Source organism: Eublepharis macularius, chromosome 1 (assembly GCF_028583425.1).
Source record: "Eublepharis macularius isolate TG4126 chromosome 1, MPM_Emac_v1.0, whole genome shotgun sequence".
NCBI classification, from domain to species: Eukaryota; Metazoa; Chordata; class Lepidosauria; order Squamata; family Eublepharidae; genus Eublepharis; species Eublepharis macularius.
The window spans coordinates 224,187,041-224,207,709 of NC_072790.1; the positions used below are offsets into that span (position 1 = coordinate 224,187,041).

The 20,669-nt window shown below is 46.2% G+C and overlaps 1 protein-coding gene across 1 annotated transcript in view; it reads left to right on the forward strand.

Moving 5' to 3' along the window:
• The window catches only part of DTNB (dystrobrevin beta), a 150,820-nt gene that overhangs the window by 109,845 nt on the left and 20,306 nt on the right, over nucleotides 1–20,669 (forward strand). Inside the window, exons 17-18 of the mRNA XM_054989090.1 lie at nucleotides 2,596–2,692; nucleotides 3,841–3,861. Of these exons, the coding sequence (XP_054845065.1) occupies nucleotides 2,596–2,692; nucleotides 3,841–3,861 (118 nt within the window). The remainder of the gene's footprint in view (nucleotides 1–2,595; nucleotides 2,693–3,840; nucleotides 3,862–20,669) is intronic.

Below are 20,669 nucleotides of genomic sequence, written 5' to 3' on the forward strand. Positions count from 1 at the left end.
TTAAACAAGATTGGAGCAGGGGGTCTAATTCTATGGACCCTTGAACAAGGTGCCCGCAGCCACTCTTCATTGTTCCCTATGTGGGGGTGGGGGTGGGAATCCAAGTGGCTTTCCAGGGCAAAGAAACCTTAACCAGACCCCAAACACACAGGAGCAACCACTGGCCACAGCCAGTCCCAATGCAAGCTGAATGAACAAAGACCAACAGAACCAATATCAAACCAAAGAATCTCAGCAGATCCAACATGAAAAAGGGACACTGTGGCAAGCCCAGTAGATCCACTGTCACTCACAGAAGCCAGGCAGAACCCAGGGCCAATGTGGTTACAGAACAGAACCAAGTAACAACATCAACCACCCAGCAGAACCACCAGCCTGGCACAAGCACAGCTAGCCAGACTTGGCAATGACAAGTAAGAACATGTACAGTAACTATTAGAATAACGTTCTTTTCCCAAGGAAGGCCTTAGAAAGCAAGAAGGAAGGGTAATTTTGGGTGATCCAAGTTCTCCTCTCTCTGTAGTCTGCAGCCTACACTGTCACTCAGAGGAACCTAGAGACAGAGCTGCAAAAGGTGCTCTTCATCACTGGCACTCCTGTTCCCTCCCACCTCTGTAAAGAAGAAAGTTAGCACAAGAACACAATAGCAAGCGCACTAGTTCATTTTTGGTGCTTCTGTGGGTTTTCCTTCTGCTTGGTTTAAAACATTGGCACTTGTGTCAATTCTCTACTTTCCTAACATCTCTCTTCCTGTTCCAGTGGCAAGAGAACCATGTTTTTGGGTGCTGCTTTTCTTAATTTTCTGCACAAAATTGTGCCAAGGTCCAATGAGTGTTCTGGCTGAGCTGAGGGGGGGGGGGGGTTGATGGGGGTGGGGGAAAGATTCCAAGTTGAAAATGTGAATTTTATATAGTGTGCACTGGATAAACTGTCCTGCTGGTTTTCTACATAAGGTTTAATTTTTGGAAGAGCGCTTCACATTCTGAGAGGGACTGAGTGCATACCCAATAGCCTCCATCTCCATGGACATCTGGGAACTGGCTGTAGGGGAACCCTGATGAGAAGGGGAGGTGTGGGGAACAGCAGAGCTGCTTTCCCTCTCCTCTCCCTCTGCTGGCAGGATACCCCTCTTGGCCTATATATGCTGCACTTGCCAAAAAAGCTTACCTTTCAAGCTGATGAGTTTCTCAGCCCACTTGGCAATGCTGCCCTTGATGCATGGCTTGCACATGGTTGCCAACATGTATGCCTTATTCATAGTGAGAAGTTGCAGGCGGGACTCAGTGCTCTCTTGCAGCCTTCTCATGAGTGTGCGCGCACTGCTGAAATGTCCTGTGCTTGGGACCAGAAAGGTAGCCATTTTCCTCTGAAGCCTTTGGATCAAAGGAAGTACCAGACTCAGGGTTGCTGTTTCAGATGAGACCATCATGGTCAAGTCCTTAAAAGACTTAAAGATCTCCACTCTGTGGGAGATGGTCAGCCAATCATCTTGATTGAGCTGACTCTCCCCTCTCCCAGTGTCTCTCTCTCAGAGCCACATTGTGAGGACGGCCTGCTGCTCCACCAAACACTCAAGCATGGCGTGAGTGGCATTCCAGTGAGTGTTCACGTCGCTGATCTGGCAATGTTCTGGCACACCTGCCGGGACCTGCTTCTGGTGCAGCTGATGGCTGGACTTCACACAGCTCAAGAAGTAACTTCTTTTTAATAAATATATATTACAAGATCAGAAAAAAACTATGAAACTATGCGCTACAAGGGTTATTGAAATACACAGTACACAAAACATAACTTTTCTCAAAATTTGTCCTTATTCAAATGAAGATTACAGCCATTATTAAATCTGATTAATATATATTTTCCATCTGAGCTGCACAAATTGAATACCTACCTCTTCCTGCTTGCTGTTTAATACTGCTCAAGAAGTAACTTGAGATGCCTCAGCATCTCATGATGACACACTGGAACTCAGGAGATGCAGCATCTAGTCTGGGATCCTCTGCAGGACCCAAACCTAGTGCATCTTTCACTGAGAGCCAAGCTACAAGTGACGCCTGATACAGGTTGGACACTTGTCAGCTTCCCTCAAGTTTTGATGGGAAATGTAGGCATCCTGGTCTTGCAGCTTGGCTCTCCATTTAATTAACGTTTACAGAGCAACAGTCTATGGGAGGGAGAACATGCGGTCGGGAGGGGAGTGCAGGCGTCAGGCTCTTGCCGGGCACCCCCCTTCCCCTCCACTGGGTTTCTGTAAACTTCAATTAAATGGAGAGCCAAGCTATAAGACCAGGATGCCTACATTTCCCATCAAAACTTGAGGGAAGCTGACAAGTGTCCAACCTGTGTCAGGCGTCACTTGTAGCTTAGCTCTGAGAGGTAACATTTGTGGCTCACGCAGTAAATTCGCTTGAGGCCCACTTGCAATGCTACTGCCTGAATATTATTGCTGCCATCGGTCACCATGTATCCTGTGGTGATGTCCCTGCCTACCCATTCCAATATACCTGAATTATACTGGTAAGATATTCTTGAGGCATATATTTGGCTTAGGAATACTGAATTGCACATCCATAATTCCTCCTTTTTTAAAAACAGGCAAAGAAAGGATGAACTAGAACAACGAATGTCTGCTCTGCAAGAAAGCCGAAGGGAGCTGATGGTACAGCTGGAAGGGCTCATGAAACTGCTCAAGGTGACATATGTCCCCACCTTGCATCCTCAACACCTGTCTTGGCATTGCTAATTAATTGTATTGTGAGAGCTTTAAGAGGCTGTTTGTTGTATCCATTTACGGAGCTGCCTTACACAGAGCCAGACCATGGATAGCTCAGTGCTGCCTTCTTTGACTGGCAGTTGCAATCCAGATATCATACAGAAAAAGGTCTTTCCTAGCACTGCTTCCCTGGATCTGTTTAACTCCAAATGTCAGTGTCTGAACCTATGACTCCCTCATGTATAGTGAAGGCTTTGCCAGTCAACTATGCCCTTGGCCAGTCTTCTGAGTGAGCCAGTTACTGTTGGATGAATAATTTTGGAATGGTACAAACAAGAATGCTGCTGCTGTGCTTAGTCTTGTCATTGGTTGGTTAGTTGTGAAAACTGACGGCCTGAATGGCAGCTGACTCCAGTGTTCATCTGCCCTTTGTTTGCCCAGAGAGCATCTAAAGGTGCTGCCTAGTCCTTTCTCTGGCTCTGTGGTCTTTTTCAGCAAAGAAGCAACAGCGACAACTTCTTCCATATTTTTCTGGCTTCTCCCTGACTTCCGTGGCCATGTGCAGGGATGCTGTCATACTGTTGAGCCTTTATTGGCTCCTTGTGGGTTACCATGCACTTCTTCTATCTCTGCTATGACTGCTCTGGTCGATAAGTTAGGCTGTGATTGTTTCCTTAGGGATGCTAAGGATAGTCTTGGCATTTCTCACAGTTTCCAGCCAAATCAATTAAACCACTTCGATGAGAATCCACATCCAGTTCTTTTAAAAGGTTCCTATCTTGGGAGTCAGGGGCTATTCTAGTCGAGCCTCTATGTCTGTCTCGTTCTCAGGTCATGGTTTGGTCTACAGCATTTCCAGATGGAAGGTCTGTGGTAGCAAGACTGGGAGAAAGATTACGGGCTGAGAAACATGCAACATGTCTGTGCTGGTTTAAGTGGAGAATGCTGAACTAAATGGCCAGTGATGGTCTGATTCTGCATAGGAAGGCAGCTCCTTGTGTCCTTCTGTACCTTGTATCTCCTGTGTCCTTTCATGTCAACCAACATCAATGTTTTTCCTTCCAGTGTGGCAATTTAACTGTCTGGTTTCTCTCTTTCTCATATTTTCTCATTGTCAACTGTTTTAGGAGGAGGAGCAAAAGCAGGCAGTAAGTCAATGTCCCCTAATTTTTGCTTTGATTCTGCATGAAAGCGCTGCACCATTTCACCATTAGGGGTTTGTAGGCATAGGAGCCAAGGTTGGTACAGAGTCTCCAGTATGGGGCTACTCTCGTCACCCTCCAAGGGCCAAACCAAAGCCTCTTGTACAGTGTGCCCTTCCGCTGTGTCCCTTTGCTTGCTTTCCGTATTTTGTTTTATTTCCTTGAATTTGTGACTAACGAGAGAGTCCTGTTTTGTCTTTCACAAAATGTGCACGATGAGCAAGATTTGGAAATGCAGGTTCCCACGTCATTCAAATCCCTCTCTTTGCACTTTGTTGCTTGATGTGTTTTGAGGGTCTGCTTTCCTCGGGTTTGGGGGGGGGGGAATCCCTGCACTTGCCTGTTTGGCTCTGCATGAGGCGATGCATGAAAAAGAACGAGCCGCTGAGGCCCACGTGATGTGGCTTGGAGTCCGTGTCGGCCCAGAAATGCCTTCTGCCAGCAGCGTGAGAGTGCAGACGAGGTCGCCTGCCTTCTTCCTCGAGAGATGCCCTTCAGTCCTCCCTTTCCTATTCCCATCCAGCTTTAGCTCTGGATCTACTCCAGAGGGAGCCCTTTTTCTTTCCTGAAGAAGCAACCGTCTCTTCTTTCGGAATTAAGGCAGGCTTCGGAGCCAGTGAGAGAGCTTCAGATCCTTGACTTGGCTTCAGAGCTTTGCCCATCTGTAACAATGTACACTGATGCATGGCCCCAAAGCTGCTTTTGGGGAAAGGAGCGCAAGGTTCTCAGGTATACTCGGATAGCTCCGCCATCAGTAGGCAACTTGCTCAGAAGTCCCAAATGAGTAACTTCATCAGTCCCATCAAAGCAAGCTCTGTACCAGCATTCATAGGCACACTGTGTTCTAACACTGTCCTGTTCTGAGTGTTTTGTTTGGGGGAGTGGAGGAGGGGGGGTGTCCCTCAACACATGAACATATTGGAAGTGGCCGTTTGGTGTGCAAAAGAGACCCCCCCCCCAGAAGGTCAACGTCAGAGATAAGCATAGCATTTGTTCCCCAAAGCTCTTGCAGTTCCGTACAACTAGACCATTCACAGTTTTCCTGCTCTTCTGATGGGGCAAACTCATGCATATGTGCAGGGGTGGGAAATAGGAAACAAAGCAAACTTTGGAACCATGTTCAAACAATGTTTTTGCAAAATGATTCCAACTAATGCGTCTGTTGGGTGCTGTGTGTTCTGCTCTCAGTTAATGGCCGCCACACAAGAAACAATCACATATAGATGTCACGAATGTCCCATGGTGGAGTAAATCTGCCCTGGGGTACTTGCACACAATTGTCAACAGCAGCTGGGCCCTGTAAAAAGGGTTACCATTTGCAGGGAAGTCCCTTGACCTGGTCTGTTAAAAATTGCAGAGAAGATTATTGTCTCACTTCAAATGGGACAGTCTCCTTTGAACAGTTCCTTTCCACCTAAGTTGTCTTCTGACTATCCCCCTGGCTTTTTTAAAACTCTGAATTCTGGATTCACTGAGATACCAGTTGCCTGGCTGATATCTGAGAAACAGAGTGCAAGATGGGCGGAGATCCCAGGTCTGATTGGGGGATAAAAGGTTCCTCCAACAATTTGTGCTTCCTCCAATCTGTGTTTGGGGCAGAGGTTTATGCAACCAGTTCCCGCCCCCCCCGCCCCGCCCCCCCAAAGTTTAACGAGTGCTGCCAGTGCATTTGTGATTATGATTGAGAGCCAGTGTTGGGATAATGATTAGAATGTCAGGGCTGACTGGGGAGATCTGGGTTCAACTTCTTCAGTCGTGAAGCTCACTGGGTGACTTTATACCAGTTTAAAGTAGCAGGAATGTTGCAGCACCTTAAAGACTAACCTGTCTATTGTGGCGTAATATTACTTATTGTGACTGCAGTAGATGTAGCAGAGTTGCCTCCCTCTGAAATCTGGACCAGTTAGCCCAAGAAAGAGAGCAACCCACCTCACAGAGTGGCGGTGAGAATTCAGTCAGCGAGGGAGAACGGTGTATGCCACTTTGAGCTCCCTGGTACAAGGGCAGAATGGTTGGACTGCACGGCTTTTCCCAGTCATGAAAGAACTTTGAAAAGCAGCATGAGTCAGAGCACCGCACGTCATGAATCTGCAGTTGGAGCATTCACACAACCAGAGTGCCAAAGAAGTTACCTCCAAGGCTCACATACTTCAAATAAGAAAGGGGCCTGGAAAATGGCCTCATTCTGTGTCACAGCTTAGATGGCATCAGGTTCCCAGTTCATCAGCAGATGGTTGGTAGCTGCTTCTCCTTTCAAGAGAGCAAGAGAAAAGGATAGTTAGGGTTACAGCTTTCTGGAAAGGCTCTTCCTGCTCTCAAAAAGCTTGGATATAAACAAAGACCAGGTTGAAAAGTCGCAGAGATGGCTTTTAGCTTGCAGTAGCAAAATCCTCCCCATCTGAGAAATAAAATCAGAAGGATCTTAGGAACTGCTGCAAAAGGAAGAGGGTGTGGTCCAGCCATAGTAACAAAGCGCCCATCAGAGCTTGTGAGGAAAATAGCCTGTTGTTGGTAGCAATTTCTGAATCCTATAGGAAGGCAAGGCCATGCATGACCACAATTGTGGGAAAGCTGGGTGAAAGCAATGCCTTTCTAGTATCTTCTATAAGATAAAACCAAGGTTTCATTGCTTCCTTGATCCCAGGAAAACAAAAATTAAAACAAAGGGAGCTGGTACTGCTGAGGTCAGCAGAGCTGTCTTACCCAGCCAATCTGTGGCAGGGAAAATGACCTCCTTTCTTTGGGATCAGAATCGGTAACCAACATAGTCAAGCAGGAGCCGAAGGGGTGGTCAGCTTTTGCCAGCTTGTGCTGCTGCCCTGCACCTGTCTTGCAGACCAGGAGACAGTGCTGGCTCTCCTTCCCAAAGAGGGGCAGTGCTGAGGAGTGGTTGGGTTTCCCTTGGTAACTGAAGATCCCCAGCAGGGTCCTGGTGGTTTGAAGGGCAAGGTGGATAGTTCCTAGTGGGCCCTGATGCCCTGGCTAGGGTGGATCTGCCCAGGGGTGTCCACAAGCTGTCCTGACGAGCTTGAAGTTCTTTTCTCTTACCTGATGATACAGCATGCAAGGAGGTGGAGGTACTGGTCCTAGTTTGAGCCCAGTGTTGCTGGACATTTAGGTGAGTGCACAAGTGCCATAGTTGTGTAGTGTTTGCATTCTCTTTTTGCGCGTGCCCCTGAATACAGGGTTCTTCAGCTTTGAGAAGGCCTTTCTTGACCATATGTGCATAGCTGCATTGATGTTGCTATCTGCATGGTTGATTTCCCAGTTGGACTATTGGGTCATCTTGTAGCAAAAGAAAGAAACATTCTCTGAAGAACTTTTCCAGCACTGAATGTTGTGATGGCCAACCAGGCCAGGAAGTTGTCTTGCAGACATGTCTCAGTAATGATACTCGTCTGTTTGGGGAAGTGAAGTCACAAGGGATGCCCCGGGGGTTAGAAAATGCTATTTGTTATTAGAAGTATAAATACTGTCCTGGGATCTGAACTTGCTGAGACTGAAAGAGAAAGAGACCTTGGCGTCATAGTGAATAAGCTCAGTGAAAGTGTCGCCCTGGTGTGCCGCAGCAGTTGAGAAAGGCAAACTTTGCTGGGGATTATTGGGAAAGGCATTGAAAATAAAACAGCTAATATTATAATGCCTCTCTATAGATCTATTATGCAGCCTCATTTGGATTACCGTGTACAGTTCTGGTTACTGTACCTTGAAAAAGACATTGCAGAGCTGGGAAAAGCACAAAAGAGGGCGACCAAGAGGATTAGAGGGTTGGAGCCACTTTCCTATCAGGAAGGGCTGAAGGGCCTGGGACCTTGCAGTTTAGAAAATAGATGACTTGTGGGCGGGGGACGGACGGACATGATAGAGGTTTATAAAACTGTGCGTGGGTAGAGAAAATAGACATAGAGAACTTTTTCTCCCTTCCCAAAATACTAGAACTTTGAGGGCATCCAATATACTTGATGGGCAGTAGATTCAGGACAAACAAAAAGAAATACTTCTATACACAATGAGAGATGATTAAACTGTGGGATTCACTGTCCAGAAGCTGTAATGATGGCTGCAGGCATAAACAGCTTTAAAAGGGAATTAAATTCATGGAGTATAGGTTTATCTGTGGCTACTAGCCCTGGTGACTAAAGGGAACCTCCACATTCAGAGGCAGTAAACCTCTGAATACCAGCGCCAGGAGGCAACATGAGGGGAAGCCTTGACCTGTTGGCCCTCCAGAGTAACTGGTTGGCCACTGTGTGAAACAGAATGCTGAACCAGATGGATCTCTGGTCTGATCGAGCAGGGCTCTTCTTAGGTTCCTAACAGCTTGTGGCCAAGTGGGCCACAGAGAGCGGCTTCACCTTGACGTGACTGACACATGAAGGCTGCCTAAACCTGACTTAGCAATGCAACCCTAAGCAGAGTTACTCTAGTCTAAGCCCATTTGAAAGCAATGGACACAGACTGGAGTAATTCTGCTTAGGATTGTACTGTTAATGTTGTAGCTGCTTCACAACGCAGGGCGAGTCTTATCACAGGGCTGTTTGTGGAGAAACCCTCTGGTTTAAATCAGAATCTCAAGAAAATGTCTACTTTTAACCATCTCTTCTCCTATCTGTGGGACATCAAGGACTATCACAGAAGTGGATGTATGGCTGTGTAGATCTGGTGGCGCAGTGACATTTATCAGGGTGTAGGGACTCAGTGGGTGGTTAAGCTCAGGTGCTGATTTCCATATTTGAAGTCAAGAAGATTTCTTTTTTTTTTACATTAAGTAGTTCTCCCCACCAATTCATGCCCCTTTGCTTGAGACTCTGAAACATCTATCCTGCCAGCCCTTTTCTGTACTTATGCCTCTTCTCTGGCTGTGGGACTCCCTCGAGTTCAGATTGCACATCTTCGGGGTTGGGGATGGGTGTCCATGGTGTTGTCTTTCACTGGAGGGCTGGATTTAGATGGTCTTTTGGCCCCTTCCTGAATAAAACAAACTCTCCAGGGGTTCTGCAGAATTAGCTGTTTGCAAGAATAGCTTTGCTCTTTTGGAAGGAGCCTCTGTTACCCACCCTCCAAGAGCTAGCCCCCTCTTTGTGGAGTCCCTTTCTATTTACAGCCAGTCAGCAATTTGTGCTTCACAGAAGTTAATCATTAAGGTAGAGTTTGTGTTGGTTTTTGCTGCAGACTCCCTCTTTCAAAAGGAGGAGCTGGGCTAGAATGCTTCCTCAGTCATTTACTCTGGCTTGAAAACTTTGTATGCAGCCTCAGGGGGAATGAGAGGAGGGGGATGAGGAGGGGGTCTTCAGGCATTTTTTAAAAAATTGCCAAATTAGCTGCTTTAAATTTATACTGCGAATCTCTCAGGCATGTGCATGCAAGCCCTGCTGCTCAGCCCTTGATGAGCTCCGCCATTTTAATGGTTTCTAGTTCCTGTGTTCTGCTGTCAGGGAGGCTGCGTCAGGAGCCCCTATGTGCAGGCGTCCCGTGTCACAGCTGCAGCAAGGCTCCCAGTGTGTTTTGGTGCCCTTAATTTAATTATGCAATTCTGCACAATTAAATATGAACTGCTCGACGTGACGGGCAATCTTCTGCCTCGTAATCCCATCGATCCCGCCTGCTCTTTTTACTCCAGCATTTGATTAGACAGCTGTGCTTTTTTTGGGAGAAGCTGGTGCCAGCAGAGGCCCAAAAATAGAACACACGAAATGGACCATGCACGTCTCTCTCCCTCTACTGTACATTGCTGTCAGGGCGCCAGGAGCACATGCTGCGGCCCCCTCTCCTGGCTGCACAAAAAGCACCTTTCCCTGCTGTGTCTTCCGTGCAGCCATTCTGAAGCCAGTAACCAAGATGATGATGCCGTTTGTTTTGTTTAAACATGCAGCAGCAGAAAGAAGGGAATTGTCCACACCAGCCATCTGCTACCTGGCCGGCTTCCATGCGCTCAGGAGACAGCAATGTATGGATGAAGTGCCTCTTTCATTGCGTTGCCATGATAACAGCCCTGCTTTAGATTTTAGCAGGGGGTTTTATTAACGCTTTGGAAAAGGTTATTAGGCTGCTGAAGTAATAAGCTTTTTATGGGCCCCTTTATGGGGATTGTTCTTGGATGTTTTACTGTACTGAACAATGAAAGGGGACAGGATACGAGTGAGGGCCCTTTTGAAGGCAGACATTGTGGCTGATGTGCACTAGGGCCAGTTTCTACCCCAGAATATAAGGTGGCCACCCATTTAGTCCAGGCTTTATCCTCGCCCTTTCCCACCTCTCTGTGCTGCAAGGATTCACTTCAGATTTCACGTATTTATACTCCATTGGGATGATTTTCAGGGTAATCCTCCTGGTCCAGTGGGAGTCTTTGCATGTTAAGGAACAGGCAGGAGTGGCCTTTACCAGCTGGAGATAATCTGACTAATAAGAACAGCTGGTGTTTTATTGGAAAATTGCAGGAGATTGCAACGGACAAAGACAAAACGGAAATGCATCAATGTGTGAGGTTAAGGAAGTGGCATGGCCGGGCTGGAGCCTTTTCCTGGGAGAGGAAGCATCTGTTTAACACAGACAAGCCATACCATGAAGCAGGAAAGGCAATAAATCTCTGGGCACCATAATGGGCAACAGAGTGCGAGAGTCAAATGTGGCGCAGCGATTAGACCGTTGGACTAGGATCTGGAAGATCCAGGTTCAAATCCCCACTCGGTCGCAAAACTCACTGGGCATTCTCATGCTCCCTCTCAGCCTTATGAGGATAAAACTGAGGAGGGGGAGGACAGTGTATGCTTTCCTGAGTGTCTTGGAGAAAGGGCAAGGTAAAAATGGAATGGATGGGCAGATCTGGCCCATGATGCTCTGATTTGTCAACAGTGTGTGAACAGGAAGACCACTTCTCAGTGGGCCAAGGCGGTTTCTTAATTGAAATAGCTACCCCAAAGTAGTTTACAAGCTCATCATTTAATCATGCTTCATTTAGTGCATGTGATGGGGGAGGGGTGGTGTGGCTGTGCCACTTAGATATGGCTGTGCCCAGGGCTTTTTTTCTGAGAAAAGAGGTGGTGGAACTCAGTGGGTTGCCCTCAGAGAAAATGGTCACATGGCTGGTTGCTCCGCCCCCGATCTCCAGACAGAGGGGAGGTTAGATTGCCCTAAACTCCCCCCTGGCTGGAGATCAGGGGGCGGGGCCACCAGCCATGTGACCATTTTCAAGAGGTTCCGGAACTCCATTCCCCTGCGTTCCCCCTGAAAAAAAGCCCTGGCTGTGCCAAATATCTGTGGCTGCCCCTGAAGCTTAAGATAACGTCCAAATGGCACTTTACCACTGCAGATGCTAATTCCTATGCCTGTTTTTGGCTGAAGTATGGTATGTGAGGGTGGGATTGTTTAGAATTATTTAGAAAAGATAGCTGGTGAGTGCACAAGTGTGTTTAACCCTTTCCCAGCTGCCTTTCCCCTGCTCAGACCTTGCTCCTCCCCTAGCCATTTTTCACCCGGGCTGAGCTTCTTTTCCCTGCTGGGGATATTTGTTTGTTTATTGTGCATTTTCACCATCTAGCCTTTTAGGTAGCTGGGAGTTTGGGTTGCAGGCATGAAATAAAATGATGAGGGGAAGGAGTAAGCACCCTCCACTTGTCTGCCTAATCTCCCTTGCCAATGCATTACTCCCATGTTATAGTAACCCAGCAAAGACAGGATCTGGGCATCTTGTGCTTGTTGCCAAACCTAGGAAAGCAAGTGCTGTGATGGGTGAGGGAGAACCTGTGGCCAAATTAGACATTGCAGCAGGGCAGAAGGAGCTCCAGTGTGTTACGTGAACTGGGAACTTAAAGCTATGCTATTGTTCCTTTGAACAGGAGATGGTCACTGCTTTCTGGAGAAGCGTGGCGTCATTGACAATATCTAATGGGAACCCAGCGGTGCTCATCAAAACAGGAAGATCTGTTTGACTTGACATGGTAGCCACTCGTCCTGCTGAATCTCTCTTCTGCCAGCCCAGGGACAAGTTGTGGCTTAGGATGGAGCATCTGCCTGGGAGCTGAGGAACCAAAGTGGTAGCTGTCTTCGGGGAACGTCCTCTTTGCCCTGGAAAGTTTAGCAGTGTGCGCCAATCAGCCCTTGGTGGAATCACACACACACACACACCGCATTTTAAAAAAGCCCATTCTGGTAACAGGTTTCAATTGGGAAACCTGGTCTAAGACATTCATACTCAATTAAGTGGGACCACCAGTCTAGTTCACTGTAAAGCAGTTTCCAATATGCAGCATCCTTTCCGGTACAAACACAACGTTCCTTCACTGGGTTTCAAAAGGATGGACGTATGATTGGCAAAATAGCAAATTAGAGACTGGTTTTAAGGAACTCTTCGATTGGAAAGTTGTAGTTGTTCGGAGCTGGACAATGAGGGCCAGCTCTGCAGAAAATGTGTGTACAGGCGTCTGAGCCGACAGCCAAGCGGGCTGCTCCCTGTTCTAGAATTCTCGCTGTTGGGGCCTTCCTTTCCTCTTGCCCAGCTCCCATTGATTTCATCAGAGCTTGTGTCTTTTTCTCCGTCCAGAAAAAAAGTGAAGCGTGTGAGAATGAAATATCACAGCAAGCTGATATTATTTTTAGTTTGATGTCCAAGATGTGTTTTCTGTTCCTAAATTACTTGGAATGCCTTGGGAGTGAGCCAGCATGGCCTTCTAATGCATTTCAGTTCCCAGTGACCCCACTTCCTTGTCCTGCTTGGCGCTCCTCTGAATAGCAGGGCTCCCATGAATCTTGGCTAGGGAGAGAAGCATGTAGGATTACAATATGCCCTGGTTTTATTTTTGTAGCCATTTGAGCCATGGGATTATCAGCCTGCTGCTCTCGCCTGCTGCAGCTGTGCCAGATCTGAGTGGTGGAGAAACCAGGTCTTTTTTGCTTACTTTGCTCATGTAACCACTTACTTTTAAAGGATACTGACGTATTTATTTTAAAATGTTTGCCCTGCTTTTCATTAATCCCCCCTCCCCCCCACACCCCAGACAGGCTTAAAAAGCCTTATGGACCTCACCCTCTGGTTATGATATGAACCACCACAGAGTGGTACCTCCCAGTCCCACACTGGCTAGGCAGTCTGAAAATATACTATTGTTGACGGTATCAAAAACTGCTGAGAACTTCAAGATAGTTGACCAGGGCTTGCATTCCCTGTCTGGGTTCCAGCATAGGTGGTCAGCTAAGGTGGTCAGTGCTGAAACTGGGCCAGAAATCAGACTGAAAAGGATCTGGATAATCCTGAGGCCCTGGAGCTGAGCCCTTGCCCAAGAACAGCATAGTGGAACGGAGCCTGCTGGGGTTAAGGTCAGGGGATCAGGGGATGATTTCTGAAAAGCGGTCACATTGTGTGCTACAGCAGCACACTCCCTCAGCGAGGCGTTCCCTGACTCTGCTGTTTGCATGGCGTAGTGGTTAGAGTGTTGGGAGTAGGATTTGAGAGACCCAGGTCCGAGCCTCCATTCTGCCATGGAAACTTGCTGAGTGACCTTGGGTCAGTCACGCCCACTGAGCCTAGCCTACCTCACAGGTTGTTGTATGGATAAAAAGGAGAGAGGAGAGCTATGTGAGCTACTTTGGAGTCTCTCTGGGAAGGAAGGAGGCTGGCATGTAATTAAAATAAAGCCTCCTCTCTGGCTCCCTCTGCAGCCAGGAAAAGCAAGTGTTCAGCATGCTGGCTGTTAGCCTCACTCCTCTGAGGAGCTTCTTGTCCACATCAGACTGAAAACTCTGTCTGTCTAAGCCTATCTACGATGAGTTTATCTCAGGATGGAGCAAGTACAAGTGATTTTGTTTCCAAAGTGTTTAGGGAATTGGGCACAGTGGACTGTCAAGATCCCACCTATCCCTCCATGTGTACAGTTTCTATGGACTAGAGTGGAAGCAGACTCCTAAACTTTTTTTTAAAAAAAAAAGCTCTGCTGGATGACTTTGAACAGATGCAATAGTGGCAGAGAAGTAAAGTTTTTTTTTCTTTTTTTTAAAAAAATCACTTTCTGGAGTAAGTCCTACAATGGGCTCTAGCCTGTAATCACTTGGATTCAGCCTGAGTCTTTTGCCCCTGTCATTCTACCTGTCATCCCACCTTTGCTTTCTAAGGGGGTTCATGTATGTTCCAAGTGTGTCCATCTTCCACAGCTCATTCACTCCACTTGATTTCTTCCCCTGTTTGCCCCCTGCCTGATTCAACCACTGTAAGTGATTTTGCTTTGAGCCCACTACCTTGCTCTGCTTTTCTACAATAAACCAAGAAGCCACTGTCGGGGTATGTCCTGGTGCTGAGCTCCTGTCTATGGCCAGCTAAGGTCCTAACCCGGTACCCTCAGCCAACAGCAAACTGATTCTTGGCCTGGTGAATGTGCTTGGAAAGAGATTTAGCAGACCTATCTTCCTTTGATCTTTTCACCCCCCCCCCCCAAAGCCATGAAAAGGTTTCCATTTGTATAGGAAGAGTGTGTGTTTATATTATATAAAAGCATTTTTATAACTCTTGTAAAGCAATGTAGAAATCCAGTGTCATTTGTCTCCATAGGGATCTTGCCTCTTGTAGTGTACAGTGTGACATTGGTAATGTTTGAGCATTTTTTATAAAGGTATCCTTTTTCCTTTTCTTTCCATTAAACGCTTGCCCTTCCTTCTGTAAACACAATGTTGATGTCTTTTTCAGCGTTTAGCTTTCAGAATGGGGCAAGGGACTCATTCTAAACTTGCTTTGCCTGCATGTAAGCAAGAAGCTACTATTACCCCTAGTTTCATTGGGAGAGGAAAGCACGTGCTCAGCTTTTTAAATATACATGTTAAGTTTGTAAAAGCTTCAAGTTTTATTTTAGTAGGTCATGGAGGGATTGGCTTCTGGCCTGAGGCCCTCCAACACTTTCTGTCTGATGCTTTTCTTCTCTATTGATGTTTTCTCCTAGATACCCTAGCCCCACCTTTGCATAACTTTTCGTCAAATGCAAGACTAGATTTTTTTCTCCAGATATGCCATCAAAGAAAGAAAGAGGGAGTCATCTTACATTCACCTACCAGTTACAGTTATGTCCAGTAATAATAATATTTCAGTGTATAGTTAATTTATGGACTTCACTGTCACAGGATGTAGTGGTGGTCACTAGCTTAGGTTTCTTTAAAAGGGAACGAGACAAATTCCTGAAAGACAGGTCTCTTGACAGCTGTTAGCAATGATGGTGTTGATTAAAATCCCTGTTAAGAGAGAGGGAGCCTCTAAACACCATTTGGTGGTTTGGGGGGGGGGGTGATAGAGGAAGACTGCTGCTTTCATTCCCTCGGGGTGGGCTTTCCAGAGGCATGTGGTTGGCCACCATGTGAAACATAATGCTGGAGCAGGGAGAACTTTTGACGGGAGGCAATAGGATCTTTTTTCATAGGACTTTTTCTGTTCTTAATTTTTCTGTTTTTCTTCAAAATTGGGTTTGCTTGGGAGCTGACTCTATTTGTTTAGGAAGAGATGTGGCTCAGTGGAAGAGCACCTACTTTGCATGCAGAATTTTATTTATTTAGAAAATTTCTATGCTGCCCTTCCCAGGAGACTGCCTGGCTTATAAAATAAAATGTTATAAAGACATAAATAAAAGGTTAGAGGGCCAGGTTCAAGTGTTTTCCATGGGGGGACAGGCTCATGTGGTTTTCCTGTTGCTGCTGTTGGGGCAGAGTCCCTACTCTGTCCCCTGTTGGGACTCTGCCCCAATCTCCTGGCTTTGGCCATTCCCTACCCCCTGCACCATTGAGACTTGCTTGGTTTTTCCCTCAAACTTCACAGAAAAAGGAAATTTGAGAAAGCTCATAGAAAACCCGTAGGAATCTAGTTAGTCTTTATGGTGCTACTGGACCCGAATCTTGCTCATCTACTATAGACCAACATGGTTACTCATCTGAAACTATCTTCATAGAAAACTCAGGAGGTTCACTAATGCTTATGTATAATCTTTTCTGAAGGGTCCTGTTGTAAATTTCTGAATGCTTCATCATATTTTTACAGGGTGGGGTTGTCAAGTGAGGCTGTCTATCGCTGCTTCATCTGGCCCTCCACCCTTCGACCTGTCCAAGTGTGAGAGGCCCTGCTAGAGCTATGCTGCTACTGCCAGCAAAATCATTAAACTTTTTGAGGCTCTCAAACTCTCCCACTTTGAGGGTAGGTTTTACTTGCTGCTGTGGCTTGTAATTGACCAGTCTGAGCCAGTTTGGTGTAGCGGTTAAGAGTGCAGGACTCTAACCTGGAGAGCCGGGTTTGATTCCCCACTCCTCCACTTGAAGCCAGCTGGGTGACCTTGGGTCAGTCACAGCTTCTAGGAGCTCTCTCAGCCCCACTCACCTTACAGGGCGTTTGTTGTTGTGGAGATAATAATAGCATACTTTGTAAACTGCTCTGAGTGGGTGTTAAGTCATCCTGAAGCGCAGTATATAAATCAAATGTTGTTGTTGTTAATATTAATATGGCCATTCACAAAGGAGAGGAAAAATAACCTTCATGGGACGCCAGACCTGCCAAAAGTTTAATTGACAGTCTCTTTGGATGCAGCCTGTTCCCCCTGCTTTGGGGGTTCTTACCTGATTTCTCTTAAGAGGCAAGCTGGAAATGGAGAGTGCTTCTGAAATACAGTACAGTCCAAAATCCCAGATCACTGGGATATATAAGGTGAAGCACCATTTGGAGCAAAAATGTCCCTGAAATCAGTAGGAAGTTCTTTGCTGATTTACAATGCCGTTTGGTTGGCCCCCACCTCTCCTACTATGTTCCTTTGTGGTAGCTGCGCTCTGTAGATTGAGGCCCCTGGAGTGTGCCATCATGCAAGAAGTTAAGAGAGCTGTTGCCAGCTCTAGAACTTTTTCCATAGCACTCCTGCCTTACAGAATGGCCTTCTTGAACCTTTCAGGAAGGCCTCGTCTTTGTTCATTTTCCAGAGGCTTTGCAAGACTGACTTGGTTAGATGGGCTTTTTAAACAAAGGTATAGCTGCTCTAACTGGTTTGTTCGGTCAGGGGTTAGGGCTGGTTTTATCATCTGTGCTGTATGACAAAGGAATGTTGTTTTTCTGTTTTTTTATTACTTTTAGTTAACATTGGGGTGTATCCAACCATGCAGTTCTGCTAATGGAACGACATTTCTGCTTGCGGAAGAAGGAATTGCAGTTTCCACCAGTCCCTCCCCCCGCAAGCAGACACCCACTTCCCCTCCTATGCTATTCTTGAGCGTCCACTGACCCCCAGGAACAAAACTTGGTGGAGGGGGTTTAGAGGGTTGGATCAGGAGAGGGGAAGCAGATAAGACCTGTTCCACTAATTCCATCGATGGTTGAATACTCCCACTGTAGCATGCCTTAAATCCTCTCTCCCAAAAAATAAAGATGGAGGTTTCAGACTCTAAACACCATCCACCTAGCAAGCCACTCTACTGGGAGGGAAAATGAAATACATACCCATTAAGAGCAAAAGAGTATGGGACAGGAATGGGCACAATCCACTAGGAAGTTCTCCTGCATAAGCCCCATTGACATGAATGGGAACAGAAGAACTGCCCCATGTTAATTGATGCCATTTAGATTTTCAGAAGCCAAAATGTCTTGGTCCAATCAGGCTGGACTGACATATTGAATGGAATGTACAGCTGTGCTCCCCTCCCACCATCTCTCCTACCTGTTAAGAACACAAGTACTCTCCATCTGGACTACACTCTCCAGTTTTTCCTCTTGTGTTATGGAAAGTGCTCAGTTGTAATGGAATTTCTTTTTCAACTTCCACATGATGGTGGAGGGATAGAGTTTATTTGGCTTCCAGTCAGGAGCTGAAGTCACAAATTGGCCCTGACTCTGCAGAACTTTTAAAAAAACTTTTTTTAACAGCCAAGTTGTCTGTAAAATTGAACCCCATCAATCTTATGGAAAACAACCAAGTTTAGCTTCCTATGTTGTTTCTTCACCATACTGTTAGCAGGGTGATGGCCACCTTTCCACCAGACCACATTGGGAACTGCTGTTTTAGCCATGTATACCTGTGGTTTCTTCACCCCTCCTGAGGCACTGCATTTTCTGCACTCGTCTGACAGTAAAATTAAATCTGGTTATATTGTCAAAGGCTTTCACAGCCGGAGAACGATGGTTGTTGTGGGTTTTCCGGGCTGTATTGCCGTGGTCTTGGCATTGTAGTTCCTGACGTTTCACCAGCAGCTGTGACTGGCATCTTCAGAGGTGTAGCACCAAAAGACAGGGATCTCTCAGTGTCAAACACTTTGACACTGAGTTTGACACTGAGAGATCTCTGTCTTTCGGTGCTACACCTCTGAAGATGCCAGTCACAGCTGCTGGCGAAACGTCAGGAACTACAATGACAAGACCACGGCAATACAGCCCGGAAAACCCACAACAACCATTAAATCTGGTTGTTTGCACTACTTAATATAATTGGGAAGAGGGAGGAAGAATGGAGCGGGGAGCACATGGCTGCTCAAAATGGAGAAACAGCCAAACTACGTGGAAATCCCAAGGTGTCATTGGACGGCTCATGTGCTGTTCTCTTCACTCCCCTCCCCCAGTTCTCCACATGCCAGGATTTCTGTTTGTCTGCCTTTTTGTCTAACTTCATCTGACTTTCTGGGGCTTGAGGTCTCCTGACCAGCAGAGCTGAAATGGGTTGCTTAGAGCCCTGAAATAGGTTGCCTAGAATCCTGGAGTTGGCTTGGTTGTCCAGGTTTTTAATCAACTTTGGATTTATGTTGTATATTTTTGGGTAAATGGCTCTAAAGTCATGCCCTGATGGTAGAGTTACTCTTTGATATCTTTTCTCAGTGTTGTGCAATTGAGCGTAGCCCAGGCTTACAAAGGATCTGAGGCAAACATGCTCTCTCCTCTCTCTCCCTCTTTGTGTGTGCGTGTGTAAGATTTTGGTATGCTCATAGTTAATAATATAGCTGCACCTGGCCTCATGCTAACATATGTGAGTGAAGGTTATCTTGTCCTGCTAGCAACATTAGAACTTGGAAGTGTCCAAACATGCTTCAGTTGGTTCTATCATTTGAAGACTTCAATCACAATGAATTGCCATTAGAGGGAAGCAGTGAAAAGGCAGGAAAGCTGTAGGAGCACACTTCTCTCCATTCTGTTCTTGACTCTTGCCAAAGAAGCCCCAAGAGGGTTCTTGTTGTTTTTCTTGGTCTTTTCCCCTGGTAGTGCTGGGATGGATCTGTAGGGAAAGCTAGTGCAATGGCTGGTAGTATTTTGTTTCAAAATCAGCAATGCTACCCATATCTTTCAGGGAAAGAGAGCCAGTGTGATGTAGTAGTTAGAGAGCTGGGCTAGGATCTAGGGAACCCAGGTTCAAATCCCCACTCTGCCATGGAATAATAATAACAACAACAACATTTGATTTATATACCACCCTTCAGGATGACTTAACACCCACTCAGAGCAGTTTACAAAGTATGCTATTATTATCCCCAGAACAAAGCACCCTGTGAGGTGGGTGGGGCTGAGAGAGCTCTTAGAAGCTGTGACTGACCCAAGGTCACCTAAGGCTTCAGGCGGAGGAGTGGAGAATCAAATCCAGTTCTCCAGATTAGAGTCCTGTACTCTTAACCACTACACCAAACTGGAAGCTCACTGGGTGACCTTAGTCCAGTCACACTCTCTCAGCCTAACCTACCTCACAGGGTTGTTGGAGGGCAAAGAGGAGGAGGAAGAACAGTGCATGCCACCCTGGGCTCCATGAAGGAAGGCTGAGATAACAATTAATGAAATAGCTGCTTTTGTGGGAGAGATTACATTTCTTCCTTACCAATAAATATGGTTCTCCAGGATGGATGGGTGGGTGTCAGAAAAGGATGCATGTGGTTATGAATAAGAGACTTTCTTTTAAGGTGTGTCAGAATCCTACTCTCAGATTGTTTTCCTCTATTCGGTGAAATTAGCTTAGATTAATACATTACCTCTGAGTGTGCACAACTTAGTGTGTGTAGGCTGTCACCTGTAAAGGATTTAAATACCAGAATCAAGCACGAGAGAGGGGGAAATAAAAAATTCTTTGGGGAAGGAGAGAATCTGTCTAAGAACATCCGGACTTCAAAATACAGTTCTTCTTTGTAATAAAGGATTGTTTGGCACTCACTCATGTAAACTGCCCACCAACTTTAGGTGATACTTGTATCTGTTGTCTGTTGGTGCTAAGATCGTAGCCTCCATCTAATGATTCTGCATCAATATTTGCCTGGGTCTAGAATAAGTCACATAAAACTACAGGGACAAGATTGAGACATTTGTCATAACTGGAGGGCTTAAATTATGAAGATTCTCTTCCTTTGAAATACAGAACTACATGATCCATCAGTGTCTTTCTGTAACACCAGATGAGTCCTTGATGTGGTTCTGTCCCAAGCCAGCTTCACTCCTTAAGGAAACTAGAACAATTCCACATTTCCTAGGAATTCCAATATTTCCTGCGAGAGACCTAGGAAGAAGCCCCTTCTGCAGTGGAAACATCTTATCGTATACACTACACATTGCCTGCTTTGTTTTGCGAAGACTACACACTGCAATAGTTGAAGTGAGTTCAGCAGTTGCCTGCACAATTCTTATCATGAGATAACAAACCATTTGTCTGTTACTCAGTGGCCGTAATCCTGGATTCAGATTGTGCAATAGTAAATGCGAATCTCCCACAGTAGATGGAGGACACCAAGCAGTTGACTATAGTGATGGCCACTGAAACTCTTGAGTGTTACTCAACCAGCCCACCTGGGAT